This window comes from Lutjanus erythropterus, chromosome 17 (assembly GCF_056507025.1).
Source record: "Lutjanus erythropterus isolate fLutEry1 chromosome 17, fLutEry1.hap2, whole genome shotgun sequence".
Lineage (NCBI taxonomy): Eukaryota > Metazoa > Chordata > Actinopteri > Lutjaniformes > Lutjanidae > Lutjanus > Lutjanus erythropterus.
The window spans coordinates 4034212-4050523 of record NC_139333.1 but is presented as its reverse complement, the minus strand read 5'-3'; the positions used below and the strand labels follow the sequence as shown (position 1 = coordinate 4050523).

The window sequence follows — 16312 nt, the reverse complement described above, 5'->3', positions numbered from 1 at the left end:
CATGTTATTAATTTGCCTTTGAGCGCTGCATGTGTTGTGACACTGCAGAACCTTACAGCCGCCCTCACGCCAACCTTTTGAAATAATCAACTCGGAAAGAGTCGAGGGGTTGCGACAGTCCATGGTGCACCTCAGCAGCAAGAGTTGTGCAATGGATTACAGCAGCTCCTCACTGAAGTTAACAGCACATACAACTGGGGCAACAAACAAGCATGTTTTTAATACTGACTGAAACAACCTGCAGCACAGAGTATCAAAAACAGTAAAGCTGGCATTGAAAATCTGCTCAGATTTGGAACTTATTCTCTGAATTAATAAGGATTTTTTTTATTTAAAAAGTTACTAAAAACGATTAATCAAGTAACTTAATCCTGCCACAATCTCTATGGAAAAACTGAGGTTTCTGTGCTCCACGTTTTTTACATCCTGTAACGATCAGTTTCATTATTGATCAAAGGGACAGACACTTTCTCCACTAACTGATTAGTTGTTTGGTCCATAGAATGGTGAAAAATGTTGATCAGTGTTTCCCAAAACTCAAGATGATGTCCTCAAATGTTTTTTTTTTTAAATCACAACTCAAAAATATTCAGAGAGGAGTGAAGAAACCAGAAAATATTCACATTTAAGAAGCTGAAATCAGAGAATTTGGGCTCAGCAGTCAGTCAATATGATAACAGAATTAGTAATGGAACAGAAAAAAATAGTGTCATATTTGTGATGATCTTGTTGATTTATTGCTAATATTACTCTTCCTGAAGTACATCTCATGGCCAAGCCAGTTCCCTTTGCTGATGAAGGCCATGAAATGCGGTTGAAAGCTGAGAAAAACTTTGTAGGTGGACCTTGACACAAAGATACTACTAGGAATCATGGCGTCATTAAATAAATTCAAAATCAGTTACAAAGTGAACCAAGTCTGGTAGCACTGGCTGTGTAACTCAAATATCTGCTGGATGACTGAGTAGTTTAATCTGTCAGTTGTTGTGGTAACAATTACTTTTCGTATAAAACATTTAACCATTGTGTTATGCATGAGAAACCAGGCAGGCAGCCATGCTCATTCTGACTCATTTTCTGTGGTGAAAAGCCCAGTGAAGAACGCTGCTGCCACATCACTCTGCTTCACATCATTCTGTCATCCTCATTTAACCTCTAGAAACCATTTCCAACATGCACTTCAGTAGCACAGTTTTACATACAGTATATAGTGTTTGCCTGTGTGTTGTACACAGTGGTTGCTGAAGTAAATAAATCATGGAGGGTAAAGCAGTCAGATGTATTCTGGTACGTGAAACTGTCCAAACTGTTCGGTCATATCTGACTGACTGTGTGTTTGCCTGATGAATGTGGTAACATGCAGCTCAGTGTTTATTGCTTGAGGAAGTTATAAACTTACATAATCGCCGTAAACTACACAGAACTGCCACTACATGAAGCATTATGGTTATCATTAACTGGCTGAGACAAAAAAAACAAACAGTGAAGCTTCAGCACTATAGCAACTCGCAACAAGGACAGGAAGTGGTTTCTTCATTGGCTCCACCCCAGCAGATACAAACATGTATGCTGACAGAGGAACCTGCTGTTTGTGTTTGTGTGTGTGTGTGTGTGTGTGTGTGTGTGTGTGTGTGTGTGTGTGTGTGTGTGTGTAGGTGGTTGCAGAAGTGGCCTTTACTGACAAAATATGCAGCTGTTGAAAATTCATGTATACCACTTGTCAACATTTTTTCCCTGACCTCTTCTCAGAAAGAAGAAAATAAGGATTAGCACTAAACTATAGAAATGATTTTACCTAGGGGAGTATATGATGTCAAATTAAGCTAAGTGGAGCACAACAGGGGGAAAGTCATCCATCCAGCTTTCTAACACACAAAAAGTAAACAGAGTTAATGATTAATCACAATGGCCCTATGTCCAATGGCCACAAAAAGTTCTTCTGTGGCCATGAGAGCTGCAACAATAAACTGAATAATCGATTATTAATCAATTATTAAATTAATGCCAGCTATATGAATAATCAGATAATCCTTTGAGCATTTTTTTTAGAAATAAAAAGGTCAAAATTCTCTGATTTCAGCTTCTTAAATGTGAATATTTTCTAGTTTCTTTACTCAGACAGACATTTGAGGACATCATCATGGGCTTTGAGAAACACAAATCAACATTTTTCAACATTTATAGATCAAACAACTAATCTATTAATCAAGAAAATAATCAACAGATTAATTGATGATGAAAATAATCATAGCTAAAGCTAATGTTTGACATTAGCTGGTGATGAAGTTTCTTTTGCACAGAGTCTGGGCTCATGAGTGAGACTAAACAGAAAAAAGTTTCCTGGTGGGCTAAAATAATTTTTTTAGTTAGCACTCATCTCATTGAAATATCATCAGAACAATTTAAAACTGTTTTTCACTGCAATGTCCGTGCAGATTACTGTTAGCTTGCCATTAGCAAGTAGACAAAATGAGCTCCCCTTAGAAACGGGGATAAGAACTCAGAGATCTGAAAGACGCCTGGTGTAGAACCATATTTCTTCACATAAAAGGAATCATTTGAGGTGGTTCAGGCATCTGATCCAGCGGGCCGTGTGAATGCCCCTGGAAATTTTTAGACAACATCCTTCTGGGACGAGACTGCAGAGCAGACTCTGAACATTCTGAATGAATTAGGATGGGAAAAAGATGTTTGGGCTAATTTGCTTATTCCCCTCTGGCCACCGCAACCCAGCCCCAAACAGCTGTAAATGGATGGTTTGCAGAATCTTTTTTTATTAACAGTATTTTTTTTAAGCTTAGCTAACTTTGACAGCATAACAGAGCGTGTGAAAGGGAACGGTGACAAAAATGATGTATTTTCATATCCGCACACACTTCCCCTTGCCCTCTGTGCTCTATAATCATCCCAATCTGTTTGGTCATGCTGAACTCTCAGTTTAGCAACTGCTGACTGATGAGAGTTGAAGGCCCAAAGCTTGGGGTCAAAGCCCAATATGTAACATAGTATCAGTGCCTTCACAGTCTGAGAGGAGGAGAGACTTCAAAGACACTTTCCTAATTGCTCACACCAAATGTAATTATAATCCCTGTCATGCCAAAGACCCCGATTAAATCTTGATGGATCAGTAGGCTTTCATTGGACAGCTTAACTGCACGGTCCAGTCAGAGCTGAAGGGAAGAAAATGATCATCTCCTGTCATCTCAGTGTCAGTAGCATGTCCTTGGTTAACCTCAAGTGGAAAATCCTGAAAAATGAATGAATGGCTACATGTTCTCTATAGCTAAGAATAAAGGGCTGAAATGGAGGCTTAGACGCCGGCGGCCGATTTTGTATCTGTGTGCGTATTTATTTAGACTATGTCACTAAGAAAACAGTGAGGCAGCGAGGATCCCAGTCAGCTGACGCCAGCAGCACTTTTATGGAGTTTGTTTTGGATGTCAGCCCATATAAAGAACCATCTGATGGAAAGTTGCTCCTGCAGGCAACCTCATCAAGATTTAGTCTCAGGAACAAAACTTTGTGTTTTTTCCTCACTTTTCTTTTGGAGAAACTTGACTGGTGAAGACAAAAAAGGGTCATTAAAAATATTACACACTGTTACAGACTCGTTTTTACACAATGTAAAACTGTCAGTGATGTGTAATTAAGGTGTGTTCGCATTAGGTACAATGGCTGTGTATCGTGCCTGAGTACAATTGCCCTCCAGTCAGCTTTCACATTAGTAATGTTGTTCTGTACCCAAGTACGCTTGCATCATCACCAACACAACATTTGTTCATGTTGTTGCTATGATGTAGAAAAGACAGCCAATCACAAGATCCCAATAGCAGTTCACTTCCTTGTTTTGATACACACATGATACAAAACGTACCCACGTATACATGAACTGTACTCGAGACCACCTTTCCACCTGTACACGTACAAACTGGACTTTGTGTTCAAGTGTTCTTTGATCCAGGTCCAGGTCCCTGATGAGAAATTCCCCCAAAACACACATATAGTCAATGGATTTATAAAAACAAATGATTTGACTCAAAAGTCTCTAAAAGAAGCTATATATAAGAATTGTCCACCTGTCGAATTGAAACTCCAAACAAATAGGAGGCAGCATATCACCAGAAAATTAAGATGCTGTTAGCTAGTTGGCTCAGTTAGCTGTGGAGCTAGAAGTCCAGAGCACCAGGGGAGTGTTGGTTGGTCTAACACAGGTGCTCTGGGCCAGAAGGAGGAGGGGGTTTTCAGACCCTGGGCGAGAGGGACCCAGCGGGGAGGGAGCGGTGCCAGAATATGGGCCAGAAATGGGACCAAGCAAGCAACAGACCCAGGTACTGTAGCCTTCCTGCGAACACATCCAGACCTGGGGCAAACACACCCTCCGAGGCCGACAAAAGTCAGTTTGATGATAGAGATTAACAGCACTGAGGTGATTTAGAATGGCTCTGACCAGGACTCTGACTCTGAGAGACATGCTGGGTTCAGGTGGGGACAGGTGGTGGTTCCGGCATAGTCAGCCTTGAAGCCAAACCTCGCAAGAGAACCACTTTGATGTTGTTGGCCTGAGGGCAGACTGGACACTACAGTGACTCACTATCGCCGCTTGAGGTACAAAGTGGAAAATATGAGACAGAACAGGCTGAAGCTAGCTGGTTAGCATGTTAACGTCAACAGAGGCTAGAGCGGGGGTCCGCAATCTGAGGCTCCGGAGCCACATGCTGCTCTTTAGCTCCTCTCCAGTGGCTCCCTGTGGCTTTGGCACAAAATTATATTGAAATTAATAATTATTATTTAAAAAAAACATTTTATTGTCATTTATCATTGTTGTCAGTCTATGAAATAGTTTAGATGACTTAAAACATGCTGCAATAGTTTTTTTTAAGTATAAGTATACTTAAGTATACTTAAGTATAAGTATAGTATAGTTATACAAGTATAATTTTGATGATAGTTTGTCTTCTTGGGTCTCTATGGATGCCTAAAAAGTCTTCAGGGCAAAGAGAATTGCGGCTCCAGACAGATTTCTTTTTTCTCTTTTTGGCTCAAAATGGCTCTGTTGCTTGTAAAGGTTGCAGACCCCTGGGCTACAAGAACCAGCATGTTTGGCATTTTTGCCTGAAAAATTACCTAACTTATTAATCAGTAATCAAAATCAGCAATTATCTTTCTACCCATTTATGAGAGCCGACTGATAAAAACCATCAACTGCAGATACAACTGTAGTTGGTATACATGCTGACTGAGTAAAAATGCTGCAGATAGTTTGAGACCATTTAGAAACAATACTGCCATTACACAGTCTGTTCACTAAAGTATTCCAGCATTGGTTAATCAATTAACTGACTAAACAGTTCAGCGCTATAAAACCTAAAAAATGCTTGAGGCTATGTTTAATAATGCACTGAAACCAAATATTATACACCTACTCATTGGCTGGAAACTCCAAGCCTGTCTCTCATCTACTGACATTATACTACAGCTGCAGACAATCGATCAATGGAATAACTGCGGCAACTGTTGAGAAACATGACAGTAATACAGATTTATAGCATCCACTACTCCTGAATCAACAAAGTGCCAGATTAATTGTTCTTTCCCAGGCTTATATGAGCTTGCTGATAAGAGACATTGTGAAACACTGAAGAAGAAATGATCTCTTGGAAAGTTGAGAGCTGCCTCAAGGCCTTCATTCTGACTCTGAGGATCAAAGTCTTCTATAACTGCAAACAGGGAGTGGAAAAAAGGAGCGCACAGGGTGACATAAGTCTCTGCAGGTACTGGCCCCTTGTGCTACAAAGCCCCTAGATTTGGTTGTCAAAGCACATTTATGGTGGCCAAAATGTAACCTTTAATGGTGTAAGAAAACATAGACACTGAATCATGATATTGTGGCATTGGTTTACTTTGTGTTGTGTTAAAACCCCCGACTGGTAGATAGCAGTGATGTAATCCATCTTCAGTGTTCTGGTTGCATAAAAAAAACTTTTTAACTCAGATTTTATATATGGTGGTGTGTCCTAAAATAGCAGTGTATATCACCTTGCTGACCATATCACAAGACATCGCAATATCTTGAATCACAATCCCTGCAATATGAGATCTATTGTATCACCAGATTTTTGGCAATACACAACCCCAGTAAATGTCAGTAAATGTCAAATCAATAAAACAAAGGCAATTTAACGCAACTTAACACAACCTTCATAACTAAAATCACTATGATGTGGTGTTTCCTGAAGGCATTCTTTCCAAAGAAAACAAGCTAGACTTCACATCTAATTGAGGAAACTGGCGGCACACACCGCAATATATTATGTCCTTAGATGTGTCATATTCTAGCCACTAAACTCCTGCTTTCATTAACTTCCAAATTTTCTTTGCCATATCCTTTTTTCGAAGTCTGCCTTTTGTGTCTCTGGTTCTTCTATAAGAATCACATTAGCAGTTTCAGTATTCTTAATAAACCCAAACTGTTCACTGTTTGGGTTCACCGTTTTCATACAAGGTTTAACTAAAGGGCGCAAAGGAATCAGGATGTTTGTGGGACTGTAAGGTTGTAGTATTGGCGAGGCCTCACAGGCGGCAGGAGTCGACATTAACAATGGCATGAAATGTTGTAGGTGGACCCCTGGGGCCACCAACTTTTAGACCCATACTCAAGCCCTCACAAACACAATGTTATAGAGTTCCACAAATGTCCTGTTTTCTTTGCACCTTGTAATTCGAAATTCTATGAAAACAGCAAAGTATTCATTGCTAGCTAGCACCCCAGATGGTTTGTTACACATGACCATCTGGGAAGTCCTCCCTAGATACTGTTCGGAAAAGGGCAAGCACTTTCCAAAAAACACTCGGCAGGTGATTGGATGAATCATCTGTATATCACGTCTAACACGGGCGAACTTCAACCAATCAGACAAAACTCTTACCAAAGCCAGTTGGGAGATAAGTGAAAATATGTTTCCATGGAGAAAAGCCTTCACTGCCATTTTTTGCTCTCCTTTCAATGAAGAAATACTCTCTAGTTCTGATATAACTGATGCTATCACAGTATCTACGCTAACCTCCTCAGGAGCCACCATTGTTTGTTTGAGATGAGTTGCTTCCATGGACTCTTCTTGCTGAAACCATGCCTGCAGCTGCCAGTAGTCCCTCTTGGGACACTGATTGGCTGCACCACTTTTAGTGTACACACAAATGGATGACTTGAAGCCTGACAAGATGGATGCTTACGTGATTTTGTGTATTCAGCTGCCTCGCAAGGTAACATTGGACACTTGTTTATGTTGTATCTTGAGGGTGTATATAATGGGTCTGAACAAACTTGAATGGATTTGTGGGAAGGAAAAGCACCAACTTTTTACTTTTGGTCAAGAACCCTATTATACTGAGCGGTGCCTCAACACTTTTAACACCCAATCATTTAGGATCCCATTCATCATTTGTTTGACATCTTCACATCAACAAGTAGAGAAGAACAAATTGCTGTTTAATCCCGTGGCCAGTCCCCTCTCGCCCACACCCACATATTCTCACTTCCCTCCAGCCCCTATTGACAGTGTGTGTTAAGTGAGGGTGTAGGTATTTCAGGGTCAGCGTGGCCTCCTTGTTGAGGCGTGAGAGTGCTCTCTCCTTTCCTCCCTGGCCCAGAAGCCTTTCTCCCCATGCAAACACTGTGGACAAAGCCTCTTTCTGCTGCTGGGGATCTCTATGGTGACCGATAGACAGCCCTCGGAGTGGTGGAGGACTGAGCCGCTGGAGGCCAGGATGTTACCATAATATGATGACATGCTCACTCACTTCATGCTTTTATCTTCAAGGAAAAAACAATCTCTGAAGAATTAGATATCCAAGTCTTTGTTGAGACTATCACCATGAGGATTTCACTTAATCTAGCGTGAAAAAGGTTTGGTGACTGAGCCCTGGACTGCAATACCAAGTCCGACCAAAGACAATCACGTGAAAGGAACTATTGTTTGAAGCGTAACCATGATTGTGTTCAGCAGGGCCAGTTTCACGTCATCGTTGGCCAACCCACTCAAGCGTATCCCACTGGGAGGCTGGTATCAGAAGCCAGTATAAGACCATCAGTCAGGCTCTGCCAAGTTTCCCATCAGGGAGGAATGTAGCTGGAGGTTTGTAGCATCTCAGCCAACCAGCCTGGACTGTTCACTTACTGGAGGTCAGAGTATTAGTGACGGGGAAGGAGCCACCTACGTAGAATGACACAGAGAGCTAGACATCCCATTTATAACGGCAGAGCAGGGGGAGAATAAGGGCTGTCATGATTACCACAATGCCTACTGTGGGGTTGAGCTCATTACAGTCATCAACACGCTTATTTTGAAGGGTCAATCTCGTGTCGAGATCAGCATATGGTTCTGTCAATACATCTATGGATCAGTGTTGTCACACACAAGTCAGGAACACAACCTCTGACTGGTCAATATACACAACCCAAGACATCTTGGGATTGCCAGTGAGCTGGCTAACAACAACAACAACTGCTTTCAAGACAGAAAAATGAAGGAATAACTACTGAAGACATCTGGGGTTAGATTTATCATCAATCAAAGATACTGCAGTTGAAGGCTGGATTACAAGGCCTCTGAAAGGGATACAATCACACAGAGCTGACACTGTAAAGGTAAAACACTAGCACAAGCATTAGCTTAACATAGCCTTTACTGCTCAACATGCTTCAGGGTTAACCTGCCTCACTCACAGCCGAGATTTTTCTTGGTCTTGAGAAGCTGCAATTTACAAACCTGAACTGTACATTTACTACCAGTCCAATGAAGAGTAATTATTAGGCAGTAACCTGCCATACGGCAGTATGTTGCTCTGTCATTGCAATCAGACAAAAATCCATACCGTCACAGTCCTAAGCAGAATGTGCTTACATGTAGGAGATTCATATAGATAAAGGCAGAGGCACAGATTTGAGTCATACGACTTGGATTCAAGTTGAGTTCCCTCCTATCAACATGGGTGACAAGTGACATATTTATGGGGTTATGAAGCAGCATATCTTATACAATCCATAGCAGCCTTTTTTATGAGGATATCCACAAACAACTTGAGGTTTGGAAAGAAATTGGGAAGAGTTAAAAGTAAGTAATGTGTCCCGCAACTACATAGAAACAAGTTTATACAAATCTAAAACTATAAACTATAAACATTTGCTCACACAACAACAGCGTTTTGGGGGCCTGAAAACAAACTTTTTAAACCGTGTTCCAGAGCGTAATCTTCCGAAAACACCACCCTTACCATCACTGTGTAAACTGGCAATACTTTGTTCCTGTGAAAACGCCGACGTCGCACACATGCGTATTTCGCTTTCAATCAAACTAGCCTTGCGCAAGTAGGACAAGAAAAACAAGGGTTGACTAATGAGCTACGCTTGTGCTGCTGACTCTACTGAGTTTATTAACGCTCCTCGGGTAAAATGAAGAGGTTTTCAGTTGTGCATTCAGCATTATATTCTTGTTTGTTTGTACTCACCACTCTGTAGAGGAATGTTTTTGACCGAAGGCGTGTGGTGTTATTCTGTGCTGTTTCACTACAAAGCTACACCACCAACTGCTGGACTGCACGGATACTACAGCGTTTTCTGTCTGCTGATCCGTGTGCCTGGGGATCATCTTCACAACGTTTCATCTGAACACGGAGTTTTTTTAAAACGCAAAGGAAAAACTCTACCTTTTTTAGCGAGACTGTTGTCATGTAAACATGGACTTTGCTCAATCTGCTACAGTCCGCTCACTCACTGTATGTTATGAAGTGGTGTGAAGTGGCCGTTTGTCCACGCGTGGCCACTGTCCATGTCCATTTGAACTGAAATGAATCATCAATTAACAGAATTGTTTTTTTTTTTAAACTTTAATAGACCAATAATGCAAATAAGCCACAAAAAACGCTGAATCACTAGCAGTACCTCCATGTTCTTTTGTAGCTCACCCTTGACTCCTACTTACTCATAGGGGGCCAGTCTAAAAATAACCAAGTGTCCCATTATTTTAAAACCACTTCCATTTCTCAGAACTCGGCAAATGGCTAAACACCTCCACAATGAGGCTATTTTGCATTACTGTTACACAACATTTAAATCAGGGCCCAGACTTTGCACTGACTAAAACAGTAACATAGCCTACAAAATCTTCCCATGTTTATAACCATTTCAAAGAATAACCTCATAAAATTGTTTCATAACCGACAACAAAAGGCTGGTCTTTGAAACAGGCAGGATTATGGTAATCCAAGAAAGGAAATGTGTGTCCAAGTACCTCGAAGTCTGATATGGTGGAAGGTCTCAGAGTTTCAGACAGGGCGTTGTTAATTGTGGTACCATGAACAAAATCAGATAATCAGGCACTGTGAAGCACCTCCATCCAGCACTTAAGTCTAGACACTCTGGGTGTGTGCATTGAAGCACTATTTTTATCTCATTCTGTTGATTCATATCTCCCAAGATCCGATCAGATGATAATTAATAATAGTGTAAAAAAGGTCCTCTGTCTCGCTGACATGCATCAAAGTGACAAGGCCTCTGGTCTGACAAGCCAAACCTGACGGGGGAATTCAAGACGGGAGGCAGAGAGACTGATAGACATTTCTATGACAAAGAGTCTGTTGAACAGGAATGAGTCGAGGCCTGGAACATTTCACGGTGCTGTGTCACCTCTCTGTCTGAGCTTATAGCCTTTCACTGGCTGTGGAAGTGGCTACTTAATAAAAGGATCTATTTCCTCATAACCTTTGCAGTTCAGCGGCAGGAGTGGTCTCAGATCAGATAGGATGGATTGAAGTTTGGGGCGCTGCTGTTTTGGCTGATTTATATGACAGGTTCCGACTCCTATGACGAGGTAATATAGAATGAACTGTGCTTAAGTTCTGCACACACTGACAAGTAGAATAAGGAATACATCAGCATATAGGCCTGACATATGTGAGATGACATATATATACTATATATAGTATAAGGGTGTTAAAAAACAGTGTGTGTCACACACTGTACAGATTGTAAAGTCCCCTGAGGCAAATAGTGAAAGTAGGCTATATAAATACAATTTTAATGGATTTAACCATGGTAACTGTCCCTTAAATATCTCTGGCTGTACACACATTCCTTACTTTTTGTCTTCTTACATATTACTTGTCCTGTTATGTCTTTTTCGTTCTATTACATCTGTTGTGTATGGTATCCACTGATGGGATACACCAAGGAATTATCTGTCCTATGCGTTATTGTCACAGCCATTTAGGTTTAAATTAATGCATGAAAACTAAAGTAACAAGCCTATTTTTTAAATGTAAGGAGTAGAAAGATATTTGTGTTAATATGTAGGGATTAAAAGTAAAAGGTTGCAAGAAAAATAAATACTCAAATAAAGCATTTGCCTGAAAAATATACTTAAGTACAGTAACAAAGTATTTGTACTTAGTTACTTCCCACCTCTGATATGTGATAACCATTTTTGCATGAACGTCTTCAGGTTTCAACAACAAAATAAACTGTTGTTCAACTAAAATTGCTTGTGGATACAATAAAAGCAATTTTACATTAATATAATATGTACTGACACAAAATGACATGATACTGGATTTTTATCGCTGTATCTACTACTATTCACAGCTCAAGAGGAACAGCTGACCTTTTGACCTGACACCAAAATTAAAAGAAAAAAAAAGTGACACTCATTTAGTCATCATTATATATATTTTAAATATGTTTGCTCAAGAATATAATTTCATTTCATTTCATTTAATATCATGATTAGTCTGTGGTCCACTAAGTAAAATGTGCTTGATCAGAGTGAGTTGCTGTGCTTCACTGTACCTTGGTGCTGGAGCTAACGCTCAGCCTGTCCGACCTCTCGGAGGAAGCATCCCCGTTCTCGCGCGGGACTGGGGTAGACTCCCTCGGGGTGCCGTTGCTGTGTGTGTCCGCGTGCTCTGAGTCGCTGTCCCGGCCGGGCAGGGGAATCCCCTCCGTGACGAACTCTTTCCGACACTGCAGGTTGTGTTGCTTGAGCAGCTCAGCCGTGTCGTTGTCCACCACGATAAGTTCCAGCGCCCCGACGGTGGCCCGTATCCTGGCGACCACCTGCTGGTGGCTCTCGCCCTCCACGCTCTCTCCGTTCACGAACATCAGGCGGTCGCCCGCGAGCAGCCCGGCCACAGCGGCGGGAGTGTCGGGCTCCACGAGCCGGATGAACTGGCCGGTCTTGCCCTTCTCTCCGTGCAGGTGGAACCCGTAGCCGCTGGCATCTTTCTCCAGCACACACAGCCTGGGTCGGAGTTTTGACATGTTGGTACTCTTCTAACCGACGAAAACTTCTGTCCGCACTATACAAACCACTTTCTAATAAGGAGTCACACAACAACCACCGACACACTGACACCTGTTACACTCACTGACTTCACCAGACTTGCACTTCCGCTCCACTAAATCGCAGTAAACTTTCAACGGCTAACGTTGCGTTTTCACTCCGAGCGCCTGCCTCACAGATCCTCCCCCTGTTGGCTGCTCTGTCACAATCTTCTTTTCACGTCCAATCCGACTACGTCTCGTGCTCAGCGGAGGTACCACCACTGTCAAGCTGTCAAAATGGCGTTAACACGTGTCACCAGATTTTCAAAATAAAAGCTAAATGTTCAGTACAGGTGGGTGTGTGAAAGCCCATTTCCGCCGTCAAAGAACAGGTATTATCATAGCAAGTCATAATTATGAGATTAAAAAAAGTCATAACCATGAGTTAAAGAAGTTGAAATTACGAGTTAAAAAGTTAGAATTAAGAGATTTTTAAAAAGTCATTATTATGAGATTTAAAAAGTCATTATTATGAGATAGAAAGCCAACATTTATGAGATAAAAAGCTGAAGTCAAGGGATAAAATGTCATTAATTATAAGGTTAATAAAAAGTCAGAATTAAGACACTTTTAAAAAGTCATAATTATGAGATAATATGTTTAAATTACAAGATAAAGACAACATTATGAGATAATAAGTCATAATTAAGAGATTTTTTATATAAAAAATATGAGGAAAAAAAAGCCAAAATTACAAGATAAAATGATACAAATATTTGATAAAGTCAAAATTAGGAGATAAAAAGTTGAAATTATGACTTAAAAAGTAATAGATTTTAATTTAAAAAAAAGTCATAATTATAAGATTGAAAAAAGTCGAAAAAGTAATATTTAAGAGATTTAAAAAGGTAGAATTATGATAAAAATGTTTAAATTACAATGTAAAAATCATAATTATTACATAAAAAGTCAGAATTGTGAGATAGAAAGCCACAATTATGAGATAAAAAGTGAAACAAAATATGAGATAAAAATTCAGACTTTTTGTCTAATAATTCTGGCACTTGTTTTTAGAGCATCATATAGAAAAGCATATAATTAATTTTAAATAATTAATAATTGATGATGAAACTGCATGATAATTTTGGCACATTGTCGATATCGGCCAATAAAGGCGAACTGGACATTAATTCTTCTACAGGAGAGACTTGATGTTCTCAGCAATTAGATGACAAAAAAGTGTATATATCAGTGTCTGCAAAGAACCAAAATTAATTTAAAAATATTGTGTTTTGGCAAAAATTGTAAATATCATGCATCCGTGGGTGAAGTAATCCAGTATGGAAAAAAATCCAAATGAATAGAAGATTTTTGAGAATTTTCAAGTTTCTGGAAAATTATCAGAGATGAGGCTCTACTTGAATTTATGTCCTCTGTATGTTTAAGTCCTGCTACAAGCCTGGCTAGCAACAATATTTTGGGTAACTAATGTAATTTCAAAATATTTTTCTTTTCTTAATGTCTGAGTTCCAGTTCCTGCTATCTGTGAATCTTATATTGTTGTTTTCATATGAGACTCTCACTGTAAAGGCTGATTTGTTGCACTCATGCAATTGCTTGGGATGCAAAATGGTGACAAGTCAATAAGAATTAAAAATGTCAGTGTTAAAAAGAACATGTGTTACTAATAACATTAATTAGTTCTGTAGCATGTGATCTTTTCAGTCATGACTTAACATCATCATGTGCAGGCAGGCACAACATGTCAGACCTTTTTAAAATCCAAAGACAAGCTTTACACCTCTGAAGGCTGTGGTTTTCTCTGAAGGATCATTAGAAATCTGAACTTTTTAAACAAGCAAAAATTGCAGTAAAATTTGGTCAAAGAAAGATCAAAACTTCACATAGGTCCTCAACAGAGGAGAGCAATTAGTATCTACTAAAGTAGATACGTAGCCTCCTAACAGTGATATAACTTTACTATAAGACCACTGAGATACAAACTCTCCCTTGTTGGAGTTGAGGTTAATATCAAAGGTAAAAATGAATTCTGGTTTTTAAATGCTGCTATGCTTTAATTTTGAAGGCCGACCCGCAAATAGGAAGTTTCTGTTTATTCCTGCAGATTTTATAACAGCTTCACTACATATTGTGGTTGATCTTGACACATGTTTCATGATCCAGTTAAGATCAATATTAAAGAAGTTCAAGGACACATAATTGTTTGTCAGGTGTTTTGTGGTCATGTAACTGATTGCAATCTCTCACATACACACACACCCTCACACCCATGTGGTGACAGTAAACTACCATCTGGTGGGTGACTGCAGGGGAGACTTAATATAATGTGTGCTCAGTTAAAAATAGTTTATTTTTATGCAGCATACAGCACGTCAAAGACAACTTTTGGCAGCAACAAATAACTGTTCAATATATACAAGGTCTAATGGCCACAATCTGAATAATTTTAGATAATAATGTGTGTCAGACCTGAGCTGTCCAAACTGAGTCACAGCATCCACATGGTAACTGACCAATATGAAATATTTGCAGAAGAGCATTGCATACTGTTGTCAAACAGAAGTTCATAAACTTACTTGTGTTCCAGTATAACCTGAACATGGAGCTGTTGTTCTGACATCGTTAGTTCCTTAAAGCTGCACTAATTAATATTTTTGATCACCAATGGATAAAATGACTATAATTGAAAAATATGTTGCCGATAGTTACAAAATATTATTACTCGACTCTGCAGTTCCCCTCCGCCAAGTATAGCATTTTAGCTTCATGAAAACTAATTAAAACTCGGTGCTTTTTTTTAGATAAAAAAATCTGCTAAATCCACCGTTTAGTACAGGCCAAACAACAAACGTCCAAGTTAGGAACTCGCTGGTAAACAAAGTGCAGCAACAACATTAATTTATTTTTACATACGTTAAGTTAGGTAAGTTACATTACATACATGAACTTACCTAAGGTACTTATTTCACTCAGGGGACTGGGGCTCATTAGTCAGCTGTGATTTTGTTTAACTTATGCAATGTTTGCAAATTATGTTACATAAGTTACGTTACATATGTGAACTTATTTAACTAAGATAATTATTGAAAAACAAACTACTTGCTTTTCCTAAACCTAGTCAAGTCTTTTTTGTGCCTTTATTTTGAAAATCTAGCTGGATGTTGCATATTTATTATTACTAACTAGAGCACAGAGAAGGGTACCAAGAGTGTCAGTATGAAGCTCAGGCCCGTGACCAAGCTGCTGTCTCCATGAATGCTTGTCGTGTTAAAAGGAAACAGTCTACAAAAGTGATTCCCAAAAGAATTTTTCAAGGCCATAATATGTCAGTGTTTAAAATTTGTTCTGCTGCCTCCTAGTGGCCAAAAAGAAATGTGTAAATCAATTAATGCAGCTTTAAATTGTAGATATATACATACTAAATCTTGTATTTCAAAACAAAATTTAACCCTGAGAGTTGAGTTAAAATCTGAAGAGAAATGCTAATTATTTTATTCATATTTTTTTTAAAGTTTATCTTGATACAAATATAAATTGAGTTTAATATGTTCCAGAGGCACTGCGCACAGGTTTGGTTCATGCAATGCAGCAAACATGCAGCTGAGCTTTAAAGTCCATACAGCAAAATATTGTTTTTTAGGAGGATAGTAAATGCAGCCAACATGTCGAAAACATTTTCCAAAAATCTGTTCACTCACTCACAAATTCAGTATGTACATAGATGTTTGCTAAATGAAGGACAACACTGTAAATCCATCAGCAGATCATAGTCAAGTAGCTCATGTGATGTTTGGTCTTATGCAGCAATCCTCCTCTAGAGACACGTTTCAAGTGACCAAAACATTTCCTGTCATCAACACATGGATGCATGTCACAAATTCACAGTCATTCACAAATAGTGCCGTCTCGCAGTCTTCCTCGCCAGGCGCTCAGAACACGTTAGCTTTTTCTCCAGCTGTGTCCCTGAGCTTTTCTCGA

The 16312-nt window shown here is 39.5% G+C and overlaps 1 protein-coding gene across 3 annotated transcripts in view; it reads right to left on the bottom strand.

Annotated features, from left to right (window-relative positions):
* Positions 1-12544, bottom strand: part of nherf1a (NHERF family PDZ scaffold protein 1a) — a 29536-nt gene extending 16992 nt beyond the window's left edge. For all 3 annotated transcript variants that reach the window (XM_084741087.1, XM_084741088.1, XM_084741086.1), the window contains exon 1: positions 11840-12544. In XM_084741087.1, coding sequence (XP_084597213.1) covers positions 11840-12310 — 471 coding nt within the window. In that variant the 5' untranslated portion in view covers positions 12311-12544. The remainder of the gene's footprint in view (positions 1-11839) is intronic.
* Positions 12545-16312: the final 3768 nt, after the last annotated feature.